Source organism: Erythrolamprus reginae, unplaced genomic scaffold (assembly GCF_031021105.1).
Source record: "Erythrolamprus reginae isolate rEryReg1 unplaced genomic scaffold, rEryReg1.hap1 H_9, whole genome shotgun sequence".
In the NCBI taxonomy this organism is placed as follows: Eukaryota; Metazoa; Chordata; class Lepidosauria; order Squamata; family Dipsadidae; genus Erythrolamprus; species Erythrolamprus reginae.
Window position 1 is genome coordinate 979,943 of NW_027248537.1, and position 17,422 is coordinate 997,364.

Consider the following 17,422-nt stretch of genomic DNA (forward strand, 5'->3'; position numbering starts at 1 on the left):
TTAGCAAGTGGGTCTGTCTGCTTTGAGTTGGCACATCTTGATTACTGGTTTCAGTCCCCTGGGGATTAATTCTGGAGCTGATGGCGAAAGGCAGAAAAGAGCGTACTTTGGTAATGGACAACATGTGCTCATCGGAACCAACTCATGCTTGCTTTTGTTTGTTTATACCCCTCCAAGCATTTGGCACCTGGATTTTCAGAAATTAACCAATATCATTTTCTCCCAACAGTATTTTCCATTTCAATGCTGCCATTGAAGTGGATGCGGGGGCAGGGAAACTAGACACACTGACTGACATTGTACTGAGACTGGTATTACAAGATCTATTATACAAACAATAAAAACAGAATAAGTCCCAGCACAGAGCTGCTCCATTGGAACGCCAGGGCCAAATTGGCATTATCTTTCAACATACAGGCCACTCTCGACCAGGATCCATTGTTTGGCAGTGGTGGGATTCCGGCAATTTTGCACATAATATTATACACATCAACTGATCTGATGGGTGCAGCTCTGAAGTTAGACTTAAAATCTGAAACAAGACAAAGAAGCGTTTTAGACCAGCAGTCCTTGCCAGAATGCTGCAAGCACATCTATTATTTTTAAAAAGTGAGCATGCTGCCTGCCATGCACTGCGTCTCCAGAATGTGTGTAAAATTAAGACTAGGTTGGATAATGTACGACACCGAAAAAGCTAAGAAAACATCAAATAAAATAATAAAATACATCAATAATAATATCACAGTGGTTGTACATAATTCAGGAGTTCTGTCATTAACTTTTGGTGCCAAAGTTAATAAGCATGTATGAAAACCATCACTGTTGTATATGGTTTAATTTGGGGGCCGGGTAGGGGATGAATGGTACAACAGAAAAAAGTCACGACTCATTTAAGCCAAGAGAAATGCCAAAAGACATCATAACAAGAGGCTAGCGAGGAATGTTATCTGTAGCATTATGGAGCTTATCATGGGAATAGGGATATTAAAATAGGGAATAGGGAGATGTGTATGAAAATAGCTCAATTGTGAACCTCTCCCAGTGAGTAGTACAAAGTGTACTTTGTATTAAGTACCCAAAGAGCTACACAATTGCCCCAATTAGGACAGAACGTCTTTCTCTAGACTTGATTAAGATAAGATACTGGAGTTTTATGGTGAAAATGGATCTATGACGACTATTAGCCTTCAAAACATGACTCTGACTCTAGAAATAAGAGCTGTCTGGGTTAATGTCAGGTTTAAAGAATTTAAATTTCAAAATTTGAAAGATACAGTGGTCCCTCGATTTTTGCGGGTTCGAACTTCGTGAAACGGCTATACCACGGTTTTTCAAAAATATTAATTAATTAATTAATTAATTAATTAATACTTTGCTGTTTTTCCCCCTATAATTTGGTTTTTCCCGCCCGATGACGTCATACGTCATCGCAAAACTTTCGTCCGCCTTTAATAAATATTTTTTTAATAAACTTTAATAAATAAACATGGTGAGTAATAATCTAAATGGTTGCTAAGGGAATGAGAAATTGCAATTCAGGGGTTTAAAGTGTTAAGGGAAGGCTTGTGATACTGTTCATAGCCAAAAATAGTGTATTTACTTCCGCATCTCTACTTCGCGGAAATTCGACTTTCGCGGGCGGTCTCGGAACGCATCCCCCGCGAAAATCGAGGGAACACTGTACATGCTTTTCTGTTCTACTGTCTATAGTAATTCCTTTTTAGTAAGACCTTTTTCATTATCTGTTAATGGATTGTAACTCAGAGTCCTTGGAGAGGGGCAGCATAGAAGTCCAATAAATAAACAAACAAACAAATAAACTGCTGAAACAAATTTTAATCACACGTCTGGCCATTGTACTGTCAAAGCAAAAATAAAATTACTTGGAAATGAGACATAAAATCTGGAAATTGATGAATATTCATTTCTGGAAAATCCAAATCTATCCGTCAGTTATAAGCACCCCTAATCAATAGATATATGGAAGAAAGGGAGGGAGGAAAAATTATATGATCATCATAATGTTCAGTTATCCTACCTGGTCCATAGGCAAAAAAGATCCCTCTCATATCTATGAATTCATTGTCATATCCATGCCATCCTTTCTGCCAAGCTTCTCGTATTCCAGTGCCATTATCCCAAAATGGAAGTAATTCTCTGCTCTTCAGAGTGAGAAAAAAACATTATTTAATATATATTGTAGGCATAAGATGGTCAAATAATTGCAGTATACACAGTGATGGGCTCCTATGGGTATGGTTATGTTATGCCGGGCTCTTCACTAAGAGCCCCCCTAATGAGTTAGGAATGTAAATTCAAACACACAACCCGTCTCAGAGTAAAAAGAAAATCAGTTTATCCAAAAATAGTGCTGTACGCACGCACTTTAAACAGAGCCAAATTACTCTCACACAGTTAACAGTCCTGAAATGCTGCGAGAGGCAAAAAGAAACAGAGCAGATAAAGGCAACTTCTTCAATGAGTCCACAAGATGTACTGTGAAATATCTAAAAAGTTTGTGTAAGTCCTGAAACAGTTCAAACCAAAACAATGGTCTTTCTCCAAACGGATAAACGCCCACATGCGCACTCCGCAATGCCCGTAATTTATCAGCAACCCCATTAACCTAATTACCTCAGCCACAGTTGTTCTCCCTTATCTTCTATGATACCTGCGCAGTTGGTCCCTTCTAGCTATGAGCCTGCACATATGGGCATCTATCAACTGATCCTCCTCCGAGTCTGATGTCTCACTAATGGGGTCATTACCTAATGGGCTGGCTGCATCCACCTCTCCGTCTGATTCCACTCCCCCAGTGTCTGACCTTGGCAATGAATCTTCACTATCAGAAGACGCTGGCAATAAGACAAGTCTCTGGGATTCTGAGGATTCTCCTAAACCAACATCCAAATTCCCCATTGCAGGAGCTGGCCCAGAGCCAACCGCAACAGGTAAGTTACAAAGAATTGGTAGAAAAATTTTGGTCAGGTATGCAGAACCGGTAGAAAAATGTTGATTTTTTTTTTCTTTTTTCCCCTTCTGGGCTCTGGGTATGTTTTTCATATTGCAGTAAATGAGGTTGAGTGTGTATAATTTTAGAAGAGCTGTGCATGCATGCTTGCGTGTGTACATACATGGGGTGGGCTACTGCCTGAACAGGGGAGAACACAGTGGGGTAGCGAAAATGGAGCTCTACCCCATAGCACCCAATTTGCATTGAAAGTTGAAAGAAAATGCAGGGTGTCCTGCATAAGCCATGCTGCTCTGGAGTGGAGCTCCATTTTCGCTTTCTCATTGCATTCCACCTTATCTGGGCAGTAGCCCACCCCTGCTTATGACCATGATCTACATTTGTATGCTTGTCAACTGGTTCATATTTATGACATTTGAATTATCTCGAAATCATGTGATTTCCGTTTTGCAACTTTCTGACATGCAAAGACAATTGGGCAAACGGGATTCACTGATTACCCATGTTACCCATGTAGCCGCTCTGAGTCTTCAGAGAAGGGCGGCATACAAATCTAATAAATAAATAAATTAAATAAATAAATAAATACTTATTTAACAACTGCAATGATTCACTTAGCAAAGGTGGCAAGAAAAGTCATAAAGTGGGACAAAACTCACTTAACACATTTCTCATTTAGCAACATAAATTTTGGGCTCAATTGTCATTTTAAATCAAGGTTTTGAAAAGAAATCACATGACCCCAGGATACTGCATCTGTCATAAATGTGAGTCAAGCATCCAAATATAAATCACGTAACTATGGAAATGTTGCAATGGTCGTAAGTTTGAAAAAATGATCATGTTATTTTTTTCAGTGCCATTGTCATTTTAAATGGTCATTAAAATGAACTGTTGTAAGTCAAGGACCAGCAGTGGGTTGCTCCTGGTTTGGCCCAGTTCGGCTCGCCCCACCCCGATGCTTCTGCACATGCGCAGAAGCATCGCACACAACAGCAAGCGCGAACACGACCGGTAGCAATAGGTTTTAGAATCCACTACTGTCGAGAACTACCTGTACTGACAGATTCAGGCTGAGCAAAGAACTTTCAATTTTTTGGCTTTGACATACTGTACAAGTAACTGAACTCACAGAAGTTCTAGTGTTGTTGAAAGATTTAATTTGAATTATGGATTTCTAGCTACAGAGTTTGCAAACTAGCTGAACTTTGGCACGCCAATAACTTAATGCTAGCAAAGATGACAAACGCTGTTTCATCATGTACAAACCACTGGTGATTAGCTTCCTGGAACTGAATTCAACAAAGAAGTCTTGAAAGGAGGGAGCCTCCAACATTTCTATGTGCTATTGAATTGTGCCTTCCCAATGTCAACTGTATGGACAAATGCTACCAGAATAGTAAGAATGTTACGTTCTGGTAGCAATTTTTGGGATGTGTATGCAGCTACACGCCCTGACATGTATTTGGCTTCTGCACATGCACAGCGAGCTGAATCTTGAGTGAAGACACTTGTGCAAGCAAGATTTTGGCAATTGTCACCAATTTCTTGCTTCTGTGCATGCACAGAAGCAAAAATATCAGTGAAAATTACTGAAATCTCGCTCATACATATGTCCTCATGAAAGATTTTGCTTGCTGTGCATGCACAGAAGCCAAATCTTGTACCAATGGGTGCATACACGCATGCACACCAGACATGTGCGCACTTGCAACAACAATGGCAGTCCCTTCACTGACCACCTTGATCTATTTCTTAATATAATCTGCCAGTTCCTAACTAGGAGTGAGTCTCTAGAAAATTAAGAGTTTATTCTTGAGTCTGAAGTGAAGCTTGAAATGGGATATGATCTGTAAAAGACTATCGAGATGTTCTTTCTTTTATGTTGGTGAAAATCATAAATAGAACTTTTTTAAAAAATGAAGTGAAGCTTGAAGATCATATGTCCAAAGCAAGTGAATTTATGCTTGCTGATGATCATTTCAATAAAAGAAACAGACTTTCTTTATTGATCTCGCTTCCCCTCCCTGCAAAAAATTAACTGGTTTTTTACACTAGATTCATGAAGTTTATGATATTCTTAGAAACATTGAAAGTTTCCAAATTTTTAAATCAAAGTCTTTCCTCTGTTTTTCCCCCCAGTGTCCAGCAAGGGTGGGTTCTAACTTACCTCACTGCAGGTTCGCTTCCTCACACGCAGTGCTAAAAACTGCGCAGTGCACATGCGCAGAAGCGAAAAATGAGAGAGCTGGTTCAGGGGTGTGGCCAATCAGCCATCGCTGCCAGTTTGGCGAACAGGGGAAAATTTCCACTACCGGTTCTATAGAACTGGTCCAAATCGGCAGCAGCCCACCTCTGGTGTCCAGCATTCGTACGCAATGGAAAATGGAAAAAATCGCAATGGAAAAATCAAAGATCCTTCCCCTAGGTAAGTTGCCTTTGTTCATGCTTGGGGGAGGAGGTTTTCATTGCTTCCATCCCCTTTATGGGTTAGCTTTAATTTCAATCTTAATGAGTGACCCTAACAGGACCTCCTTCTCCCATTACTTCCAAGGCCATTGCAATTACCATTATTTTAAAACTGCAGCACAAATAGAAGCTGAGAAAATTAAGAAAGAACACCCCAGATTAATTTATGATATTATTAGCTCCAGTTTACCAAACTATAAATTGTAAGTAATCACTGATTGAATTATTAGTTAGTGATTTATTTGTTGGCATTGCTCATGAAACATTCAGCATTGCTGTAAAAGTAAAGGTAATTTCTGCTATCAGTGGAATGTCTGCATGAACCTGACTCTAGGTAAAATTATATATGTCTTATATTCACTAGAAGAAACAATTCTGCATATCAAGACATATTTTTAGAAAGTAGGAGACAATATCTGACCAATATGCACACATTTATTTGATAACAATCAGAGCACTTTGACCAACCAATTAGAGAATATGTCAATAGTCTCAATAACTATTCTGTTTCGAAGCCCCATTCACAGGATGCAGGTAGCAAATTCAAAACCATGTCCCCACCAATCTGCAGAAAACCCTTTCCCCACAGAATCGGTCCCTGGTGCCCAAAATGTTGGGGGCTGCTGTTCTAAATTATTCTTGGAGAATCCCAATCGATAAGAATCGGTTGTAGGAAGCACTTACCTCTGCTATGAACCATCTTTCCTCAGCTACCAGTGTCAACGGAGAAACAAATTTTCCTTTTTTATAATAAAATCTATCAGGGATATCCTCTTTCTTATAAACAGTCATATGTGGCACATTTTTCAGTTTGTTATATATCTGCAAAGGAATAAAAGCAGTGAAATTGCTTTCAGTGTACAGAATTATTCCACATACATCATTCAGCATGAATGATCATGCTGAAAATCAAACCACTTGTCAAGATTTTTCTTTAAACACCCCTACTTTTCCTTCTTGCAGTACATCGGGAAAAATTCCTAACAATAATAAGTCAGATATTAGCGGGTAGGAAGTTTGATTTTCTTCTAGCACAAAGTCTCCCAAAACAGATGTATGTATTAAACTTACTGTTTACTTACTTATGATTTTGAGGTTTTTTAAAAAATGAAAAATCGATAAACAAAATTGCTTGAAGAGACACTCATATTTGACATTAGCTTTGATAACATTGATACATTTTGTAACTGATTTTAGTATCTCATGAAGAACAAGAGAAATATTTTTGGACACTCTATGAATAACACAAGAAGCATTTCTGGATTTTTATTTTTCATCAATTTTAGGCAGTCATTTCTCTTGCCCATTATAACAGGAGCACCATCTGCAACGCAATATGTTATGTTTTCTATTGATATATTGTTGACATCTAAGAATTTTTTTAGCTGATTATGAAAATGTCCAGAGATACTTTACTAGAAGTGCCCTCCACTTGCAACCGAATACCATACAAAACTAGACTTACAATCCTAGGTTTAGAAAGCTTAGAACTACATCACCTTAAACATGTTCTAAGCATAGCCCATAAAATCATATGCTTCCTGTCAATAACTACTTCAACCACAACAACACATGAGCACACAACAGAAAGAAACTTAATGTAAACCACTCCAAACTCGACTGCAGGAAATACGACTTTAGTAACCGAGTTGTTGATGCATGTAATTCACAAACAGACTCTGTAGTATCATCTCCTAACCCCCAAAACTTTACTCTTAGATTATCCACTGTTGACCTCTCCCGATTCCTAAGAGGTCAGTAAGGGGTGTGCATAAGTGCACCAGAGTGCCTTCTGTCCTCTGTCCTAATGTTTCTTTTATTTTTTTACTAGTATCATGTATATAAATAATATGTCTAATGTTTATTTTTATTTTTTTAAAATAATATATATAATATATAATAATATATATCATGTATATGAATATTATTATATCTTTACATACCTCCAATACGTACTTGACAAAACAAACAGGCAAACAAACAAATAAATAAAATATCAATAGTAGTTATTGTGGTCTCTAATGATTTACAGAGTAACATTTCTTCAGCAAATTCACCTTTATCAATATATCTTGCATAGGTTAGCAATACGGCCTCATTGTCTCTCAGAGTTTGTACTGAGAATTTTCTTGATTTCAGCTTTTCAACAAGTTGTATTTCAATATCTTCACTCATTTCATCTATTATTCTTCTAACAGTATTGTTATTGAGTGGCATGGCTTTTACATCTTTGTCATCTTTTTCTAGAACTGTTTTAAGAAATGCTGATATTGATGGTTTAATTAAATCTTCCCCTATAGTAAGATTCCCCCCCCAGATTTAGCAATGAGTAAAGAAATTTGATAATTAGCCTCAAGAGTATGATGGACAGTAACAGTTTGTGATCTTTTTTCTCATTTAAAGACTTGAAGTAATTTAAATCTGAATTTACATGCACACTATATTTCATCTTCAAATATGCTTCAAGACGATCTCATTTCATTGATTCGTTGGTCAAGCATTGTTGACATAAGAGGCAGAAAGGTGACCGTTCATCATGGATAGCAAGTATGAAGCTACGTTTTAAATATTCTTGTGAATACTGATGAACTTTTTTCTTGCTTGCACTACTCATTTTATGCATTGGTGTTGTGATTAAAAGAAGTAAATGTGAGAAAAACTATGATGCAAATTATTAAAAGAAATAACTATTAAAAGAAGATGGCGCAGAAAGAAGGAAATTTAAAGAACATTCTTAGCTTAATTTATGAATAATAAGATTGTCATGAACGAAAGGGAGATTGTTGTAACCTATAACACACACCATCTCATCCACTAGGTTTGAACCTGCAGCTTAGTGGGGAAATGCTTTGATAGTTCAATAGGTGGAGGTGACTGCCGCAGGCCTCGCCTTCCGTAAGAATTTGAAGACGCACCTGTTCCGACAGGCCTGGGGACACTAATCATCAGCCCCTGCCTATGAATGAATATACAGTAATACCTCATCTTACGAACTTAATTGGTTCTGGGACAAGGTTCGTAAGGTGAAAAGTTCGTAAGATGAAACAATGTTTCCCATAGGAATCAGTGGAAAAGCGAATATTGCATGCAAGCCCATTAGGAGAATCCAAAACATTAAGGCTTAAAAAAAATAAAAAAGCGATGGGCAGACGAAGCTGAGGTGAACGGAGTGGGGGGAGGGACAGCAAGAGGTGGCAAGAGGTGGCAGTCCCAACGAAGCAAGGTGAAAAGAGCCTCTCTTGAGCTCCGTGAGTCTTTGCCTCCCGTTCTTGCCCCCTGCCGCTCATCTCCCTCATAACTTTCTCTTCTCTTGAGCTCCATGAGTCTTTGCCTCCCGTTTTTGTCCCCTCCACTCTGCTCATCTCCCCCATACCTTTCTCCTTTCTTGACCTCCATGAGTCTTTCCCTCCCGTTTTTGTCCACCCCACTCTGCTCATTTTCCCCATGCAGTTTGGAAGTGGGGAAGAGGGGAGCCTCAGGGAAATCCTAGCAATGCAAGAATTTGCCCAATTACCCTTCTCTTATCAAGGTCATCTTAAATTCAGAGATTCTTCCTTCCAGATAAATATAATATAGACAGTTTACAGTATATTCCTATGAAGATAAGGAAGAAGACACTCCTCTCTATCATTAATGTGGAAAATATGAAAATGAAGGTTCCTGCCGTTCTTTCCACGTTCCTGTCTTTTGCAGAAAATACTGGGCTGTTTGTGAATGCATAAACCTATCAAGACAACTTGGTATATTAAGCACATCAACAAACAGCCTAAACTGCATTAAGAAAAACAACAGTTACTGTTCTTGCCTCATTTTCTTTGCCTTTCTGTGGCCACAGGCTTACAACTGGCCCCCGATCCTTCACTTCAACAATATCAGTCATGTTGATGCAGTTTTTCAGTTCAATCACTTTATCCATCCAGTCAATATCAGTCATCCCATGATCAGAAAAAAGAACAACATTTAAATCATTCTGCAAGTTCTTGTCCTGTTAAGAAAGTTTTTAAAATAGTTACAGCATGAAAAAGAGACCATTTGCGCCCCCCCCCCTCTTTCCAACTAACAATTTCACTAATAGTTGCCATGCTGCTGTTAGGCGAAAATGCATAGAAGGGCAGCTACAATGACAGATTTTAGAAGCCTGTTCATTTTTTAAAAATTTCATCTAAATATTTGAAATCAAAGGAATGAAACCAGGGGAATCGGAGGAATGCTTTGGAAGGAATTTTGCTTCCTAAACCTAAAGCAAAATTTTAGCTCAGTCCTACTCAATTGACAAAATATAAGGAGGCAGAGAAACTATTCCTAATGCATAATTTTGTTTGACGGCACCTTCGATTAAACTTATTATTAGTTAATTAGATTTATTTACCACTAATCTCACCTTGATATTTACGAAGAATTAATAAGAATTAAGACTATTATATCATGTCCTCTAGTTAAGCATTTCGAGGCAACGGAGATGTTGGACACAAAATTTGTGATTCTGGAAACTTGGGAATCTTTATGTAGGACCTTTTAACATGAAAAAAGTCATACATGCAAGCAGATAGCCTTCACTTTATTACTACATTTTTGGCATGTTCCATTTCAGCTTTCTCAAGTTAGCTTTTTGGGGCTAATGGACGCCCTATCCATTTTGGGTTTCTAGCAAAATATGGGCCTCACCATCCTTAGCCTGCCTTTGCATACACATTGTAAGTTGTATAGCATGTGGTTCTGAAGGAGTGTATATAGTTTGTGCTTCCATAATTTTTTAACAAATATGAAGGCCTTTCCCAAAATCAAATTATCATTAAAAACATTCTGTGACTAGGATCAAATGGAGATTCATTGGCTTGGAACAATTCCCAAAGCTGAATGCAGCATTTTGGAATATGCATGTTCCTTAATATTCAGAATAGAAGCAGTAAGTAACCCATGAAGTAGTATTTACTGAATAATTGCAAATGAAAAAATTGAAGAGAGTTAAAAAAAACATTTTAAAAGGATATTATAGCTTTCCAGTGACAGAAACCTTGATAAGCTTAGACATCCTGAGTAAAACATTATCCACTGCTAGTACAGCTTTCTTCCTCTGAGAAGATGAAGGGCCAAAGCGATGACCTTCTACATCAATCCGCTCATAGTATATGGCTGCCATATCTGCTGTACCATTGCTGTAATAGGAACATAACCATCAAATAATTAAATGTAACGTAAACTTACTTCTAGAGTGCCTTTTCAATCTGATCTGATTTTCCCCCCTGCTTTCTTGGCATGTTTTTTACGAGAAGAGGATATCCCTTATCCTTTTAATTCTTCTTGTTTTATTTATAGTCTGAAATAACCCTAGGTCAGGGTTGATAAACATATGACACAGGTGCCACAGGTGGCACGTGGAGCCATATCTGCTGGCACGAAAGCTGTTGCCCTACCTCAGCTCCAATGTGCATGTGTGTGCCGGCTAGCTGATTTTTGACATGCATAGAGGCTCTCGGAGGACATTTTTTGTCTTCCAGAGATATTCCAGGGGGGTAGGGGAAGGGATAGGGGAAGGCCTTTATACCCTCCTCCAGCTCCAGGGAAGCCTTTGGAGCCTGATGAGGGCGAAACACGAGTCTACTGGGCCGACCAGAAGTTGGGAAACAGGCCATTTCTGGTCTCCAGAGGGCCTCTGGGGGTGGGGGAAAGCTGTTTTCGCCCTCTACAGACATTGAATTATAGGTATGGGCACTCGCGCATGCACAATAGCGTGCACACACGCTCTTTCGGCACCTGAAAAAAAAAGGTTACCCATCACTGCCCTAGGCGAACATCCCAGCTCTTACCACACAGCTTCTTCCCCACTTCCTCATTAGTTAATTGCCATTGTTATTTCTATGAGTGATTCTTTTAAATCAGCTCTGATGAATCAGTTGTCCTACAGAAGCAATAGAACTTCGGCTCTTCTGAAGGAGGTTGCCAAGAAATGCCCGACCGGCGGCATAAACCGCCGGCTGAAATTGCCCCAGGAGCAGGGGGCACTGCTGGCGGCTCCACGGAGCCCTGAACTTCCGGTTTCCGGCAAAACTGGAAGTTCGGCTTTTGGCAACGTACCAGGTAGGTGCGCTGCCTTCTGGGAGCAAGGAGAGGTCCTTGATCACCCTATTTAAGGGCGATCCGAACAGGACCTCCTCCTTGCCTGGATGCTCCGAGAAGCAAACACCCGCCCACCCTCCGCTATCAACAGTGTGTCCTTAAGAGGTCGCTTCGTGGCCGAATAGGAATTTTTTGCGGCTTCCCCTTTAGAGGCGGCCGTTTTTTCACCTATTCCACACTGATGGTATGGATAGAATGATTAGGGGGTGCGGCGCACATAGATTTCAGACTAGGCCTCCTTTTGGTCACTGGGGTTTGGCAGGTTAAGGGTGGAAATGGGCGGTAGAAGCGACTGTGCATGGTACTTTGGGCATCCTTTTAAAGGGTGATGGACCGCCTCTCTCCAGGAACTAGAGGTTAGCACAACGTCGGGGATTGGAGAGAGGATGTCCAATCACCGGATCCAATTTCCTTTGGGGGATTGGAGGGTGAGCTCCTCACACATGACAAAGGGGCGTGGCCTGGATCCAGGTGAAGGTGGCTACCTTCACCTGGTTCAGCAAGGAGTTTTGCCCAATGTTGCCAAGGAAGTTTCTGGCAGGAATTTCCGCCCGTCAGTTTTGGCCTCTGCAGGTCCTTAGTTATAGTTGAATTTAAATATTTAAATTTACATATTTAAAGTTATGTTATTTAAATTTATGTTAATTTAATAAAATGACCCTTTATTTAATCCACAATATGTCTCAGCGTCTTTACTTTGCTTCCGGGGCAATTACAATTTAAGCATTTTGGGGAGGTAAGTGTTTCCTCTCAAGTATTTTAAACTTTTCATGGATTTTTCAAAGTGCCTGATTGTGCAAGTACCTGTTGGTAAGGCATTACTTAGACAATTTTCTGATGTTCAGATGAATCTGAACTGGGTAGGAAGAACCTGCTTCATGAGGTTACTTCCACTCCCCATCTTCAAGATCTAATCACACTCTTGTGACATTACTTTAATATTTAAATTAAGTCTTTATCAAAGTCAGATCTGCAAAGCTATGGTAAATTCATGATTAGATCGCCAATCATGGATATCATCTACTTTCTGAAAGGCTTAAGGAATGAAAAAGCTGTAGCATATTACTAAAACATCTTCTTTTGTACCAATTTCTTCATCTGTATTGTTTTATCATTCCTTATTGCCTATTTGGTTCATGGAGGAATATGTGCAAGACAAATTCAAAGTATGCAAATGTCAAAAAATGGTATAGGGAAACTTTTAAAACTTCAGTATATTGTCTCAATGCATAAAAGTTTAAAAGACAACGTGGACATGGAGGATGGTTTCTCCAGGTTGCCTCTAGTCAACCTTTAATTTCAAGTAAGGTAAGTTCCTGTCTGATTATATCTCTAATCTCCAAAAATAGAACAAATAATATCTAAAATGCCACTATTCTATTAGCATCAAAGTAATATATAAGAAAATGTTTCCAGAGGTATATGTTCATAGTTCTGGGCTTAAAGAAAACATGACTATTACATTCTGTATTATCTTTTCTTTAAAAGTATTAAGTAAAGCAATATATGCAATATTAATTGTCTTTTGCCACTTTTTCTAATGGCATTGAGAAACATTTATTTGCAAGTATCAGGCAATAAATTAACAATATTATACAACATTTGTGAGTCAATCTAACTCTTGAACTCACTTTTTTTGAGGTGAAATGCTAGGTTAAAAAATGATTGGACTAAAATTTTTCAGTTCCCACAAAGTTTGAACAAATCTTGCATTTAGAATAGGACTCATCATTAGGTAAAATAAGGCAATGATCTCATTAAGCAAATCAATAGCACAGTACAAATACTGTACCTTGATTTTTATTTATTAGAGCAAACTCCATGTAAATTCAGCTGCTTAATTTTTAAGTCACTGTTTGGATGTCAAGAATTTGAGGCTCCCTATCCTGACTATAGATTCTGTCAATTTTGACTTAAAATTATCCCTCTCTATTAACCTTAAAAGTGAACCTTGCAACTGGAAATAAGAGTGTCTGAAAGCAAATCCTGCAGGAGAGATTTTCAGCATGATGTCCATTTTTAGGCTGGAAGCATGTTTTCAATTTAAGTGTACCACTGTTATTTATTCAAAATAAAACCAGCCAGATTCAACATGAGTTATATGATATGTAATTTGGTCTGACATTATATAATTTTCAATCTCCTTGTTGTACTTTATTATTGTTCATACCAAAGATGGGATTCAGCAGGTTCTGACTAGTTCTGGAAAACCAATAGCAAAATTTTTTAGTAGTTCTTGGAAACTGGTAAATACCACTCCCCCCGAATCCCAACTGATTGGGAGGAAATGGGGATTTTACAGTATCCTTCTCCTGTCACACCCACCAAGCCACACTCACAGAACCAGTAGTAAAACAAAATTGAATTCCACTACTGGTTCATATGCATCTCATACTGGATCGAACTACACCTCTGCTTCCCAATGTTTGTATGTTGGCTGGGTATATTATAGTAAAAATAAGGTTCACAAGAACAGTGACTTTGTCAAGTAAACATAACACGAAAAATTCCACCATGAAGATTTCTTACATTATTTGAATTAATTTTTTCTTCTACCACCAAACAATACTATATGGGAAATGTAATAGATGTTATGCTATTATCAAATTGATACAAGAATATGATAAATTTTCATTTTTCTGTTAAGGAAATAATTAAAATGGTTTGATGATTTTACCTTAAAGACTCAATGGCATTATTTACAGCATTGGAGAAATTGGCATCCGTTGGAACATTTTCATATGGTATACAATATTTAGGTCGAACTCCAAGGATTTCAATTTCACAGCCTAAGAAGAAACATTTAATTAGTTAAACATTGCTTAAATTTTAAATTTTGTGATATAAATGCAGGTTGGATTTTGGCTCTAAACTGAAAGTAATGAGAATAGAAGAATTAATATTAAAATGGTTAGTATAAATAGTCACACTGAAAGATAACTATTGAGGATCAATTGACAATCAAATCCATGTATCTGCATGTACACATATGTGCATGTTTGTCTATAAATTTTAAGAAAATTATAATGCAACTTGATTTTTCACAATTTGGTCCTTATTTTATTTGAATTATCATTGTACTAAATAATAGATCATCGATTATAATTCGTGAATCCACGAATTATAATTAATCAATTATTATAATTAATGAATAATAAGCAGGTATCTCAAACTCTAAGAAGAAAGTACTAATTTCAATATCTTCACTTAAAGATGAAAGCAGATGCAGGTACTATGTGTCCATGTTGAGTACACACACACACACACACACTTTGTCCTCAGCTGAGTTCTCATATGATTTCTGCTTTCTGTTAGAAGTAAAGTACAGTGTTCCCTCGATTTTCGCTGGTTCAAACTTCGCGAATAGCCTATACCACGGTTTTTCAAAAAATATTAATTAAAAAATACTTCGCAGGTTTTTTTCTATACCATAGTTTTTCCCGCCTGATGATGTCATATGTCATTGCCAAACTAATAATTTTTGCAAATAAATAACAAAAAAAATAATTACTGTTAATAAATAATTATGTTTATAAATATCAGGATCACTAAGTGTCTTATTCAATGGTGAGTACCAGTAATAATGGTGAGTAAATGGTTGTTAAGGGAATGGGAAATGATAATTTAGGGGTTTAAAGTGTTAAGGGATGGCTTGTGATACTGTCCATAGCCAAAAATGGTGTATTTACTTCCGCATCTCTACTTCGCGGAAATTCAACTTTCGCGGGTGGTCTCAGCACGCATCTCCAAAAATCGAGGGAACACTGTAATGTTATTTGACAAAAATGGCTTGTCGAATTATTTTTTCAAAAACTATTGTAAGTCAAATAACAACTTTATCCAGTTCACTACTTTTTATAAAATGAATCTATTTCCTCATACACTTTCTAACACCACAATTCTTTTTCAACAAATACATACATTACATTGCAACTTAGAAACTAGTAGCAACAATTCCCAAAGCAAAACTTCAAATATGAATAAGGAGAACCACCATATTAATATTTATTAGTGCTCTAAAGAATTTACTTTTTAAATAATTCAGATCTTCTGAAATCATAGTGTTATGATAATTATTTCCTATTTGGCATACAGTCAAATAAGATGGAATAAAGAGAAATATAGAAAATTTTGTAAACAGGTTGGCTTTGATAAATTGGGGCAATTTGTTCCTCCTTTGAGGGAAACAAATATCCTTCAATCAAAGGTTGGAGAGGTATTGGTTAAAATAAAGAAGCTATGGTTTGAATAAACTTGATGAATGCCAGCTTACTCAATTTAGGGAATTAGGGAAGGTTAAGACATAAAAGAATTATTTCTTTTCCAAATGAGAAAGAAGCTGTTTCTAAAAATCTTTATCTTACCATATTGGGCCTGTCTTGCTTTCCTTGAAAAATATGTTGAAAGTGATACTAGTGCTTATGTTGCTTTTTTCAGTGAAATGCAGGACCTGAAATGCATTTTATAGAACAGCTTCTCATACACAACTCCCTACCTGCATTTTGAAAAGTTGTCATCTACATTCACATCATCAGGTGCTCAAAATATTTCAAGACCAAATGGCACCATCTTGAATTGTACTGAATAATTTCATCTGAATAATAAAAGCTCTTCCATTTCTCTCCCCTTAAAGTGAAATGCATCCTTTCCTATTGATTGGACTCTGAGGCATGAATGAGGGTCTTATTGCCTCCAAATTAAATTTATAAACCTTAGGTTAATAACTGTGTGCTGAATGATGTAACTGAAAGCTTCCCAGATACATACATATACTATTAAATACTATTATTATTTTGTAGAGAGAAATAATGAATTAAGTGGTTGTGTTTCTTTCTTTTTAAAATTTTACCCCTACTTGAAGAAGGATCAAAAATTTAATTCAGAGACAGCAACACCGGATTAAAAAAAACATGGTACCATGTGATCACAACTCAACCTCTTTTTACATAAATCATGTCACAGGTCACAGAGTTTTAATGAGATGGGTATGGCCACCATCAGAACACTTTTGACACCATCTGCATATGCCATTGGCTTAACTTGAATTAGACTAAGTACATCCATACTTTCTAAAACCTAAGTGATCGCATAATCCTTTATAAATATGAAATTTAAAAACCAACCCTTGGAGAAAAAAACCCACATATTTTAATCTTATTTTAGTAACGACAGTATTTGCACTGTTCCAAATAGGGGCCATATGCCAAATCCTGGATTTGTCATGTGACCTGAAGTCCTATATACAGTGATGCCTCGTCTTACAAACGCCTCGTCATACAAATGTTTTGAGATACAAACCTGAGATTTAAGATTTTTTTGCCTCTTCTTACAAACTATTTTCACCTTACAAACCCACCACCACTGCTGGGATGCCCCGCCTCCGGACTTCCATTGCCAGGGAAGCGCCCGTTTTTGTGCTGTTGGGATTCCCATGAGGTTCCCCTCCATGGGAAACCCCACCTCTGGACTTCCGTGTTTTTATGATGCTGCAGGAGAATCCCATCAGCGCAAAAATGGGCGCTTCGCTGGCAATGGAAGTCTGGAGGTGGGGTTTCCCATGGAGGGGAGCCTCAGGGAAATCCCAGCAGCACAAAAACAGGCACTTCGGCTGGCAAAGGGGGTGAATTTTGGGCTTGCATGCATTAATCGCTTTTCCATTGATTCCTATGGGAAACATTGTTTCGTCTTACAAACTTTTCACCTTAAGAACCTCATCCAGGAACCAATTAAGTTTATAAGACAAGGTATCACTGTACTGTATTGTCAAACTAAAGTGTAGCATTTTAATGACTTGTTAATATGACGTTCTTTAATTCACCTGAACACATCTCTTGGGTTCAACCACAGCCCCATCCTCAGCTGCTG

The 17,422-nt window shown here is 37.8% G+C and overlaps 1 protein-coding gene across 1 annotated transcript; it reads right to left on the reverse strand.

Annotated features, from left to right (window-relative positions):
- Positions 1 to 292: 292 nt before the first annotated feature.
- LOC139155897 (glycerophosphocholine cholinephosphodiesterase ENPP6-like) lies at positions 293 to 14,350 on the reverse strand (the record flags this gene model as incomplete). Its single annotated transcript, XM_070731261.1, has 6 exons — positions 293 to 532; positions 2,039 to 2,162; positions 6,125 to 6,262; positions 9,246 to 9,425; positions 10,455 to 10,596; positions 14,235 to 14,350. Coding segments are annotated over 6 exons (906 nt in total), but the record flags the coding sequence as incomplete, so codon positions are not given.
- Between the last annotated feature and the right edge of the window lie 3,072 nt (positions 14,351 to 17,422).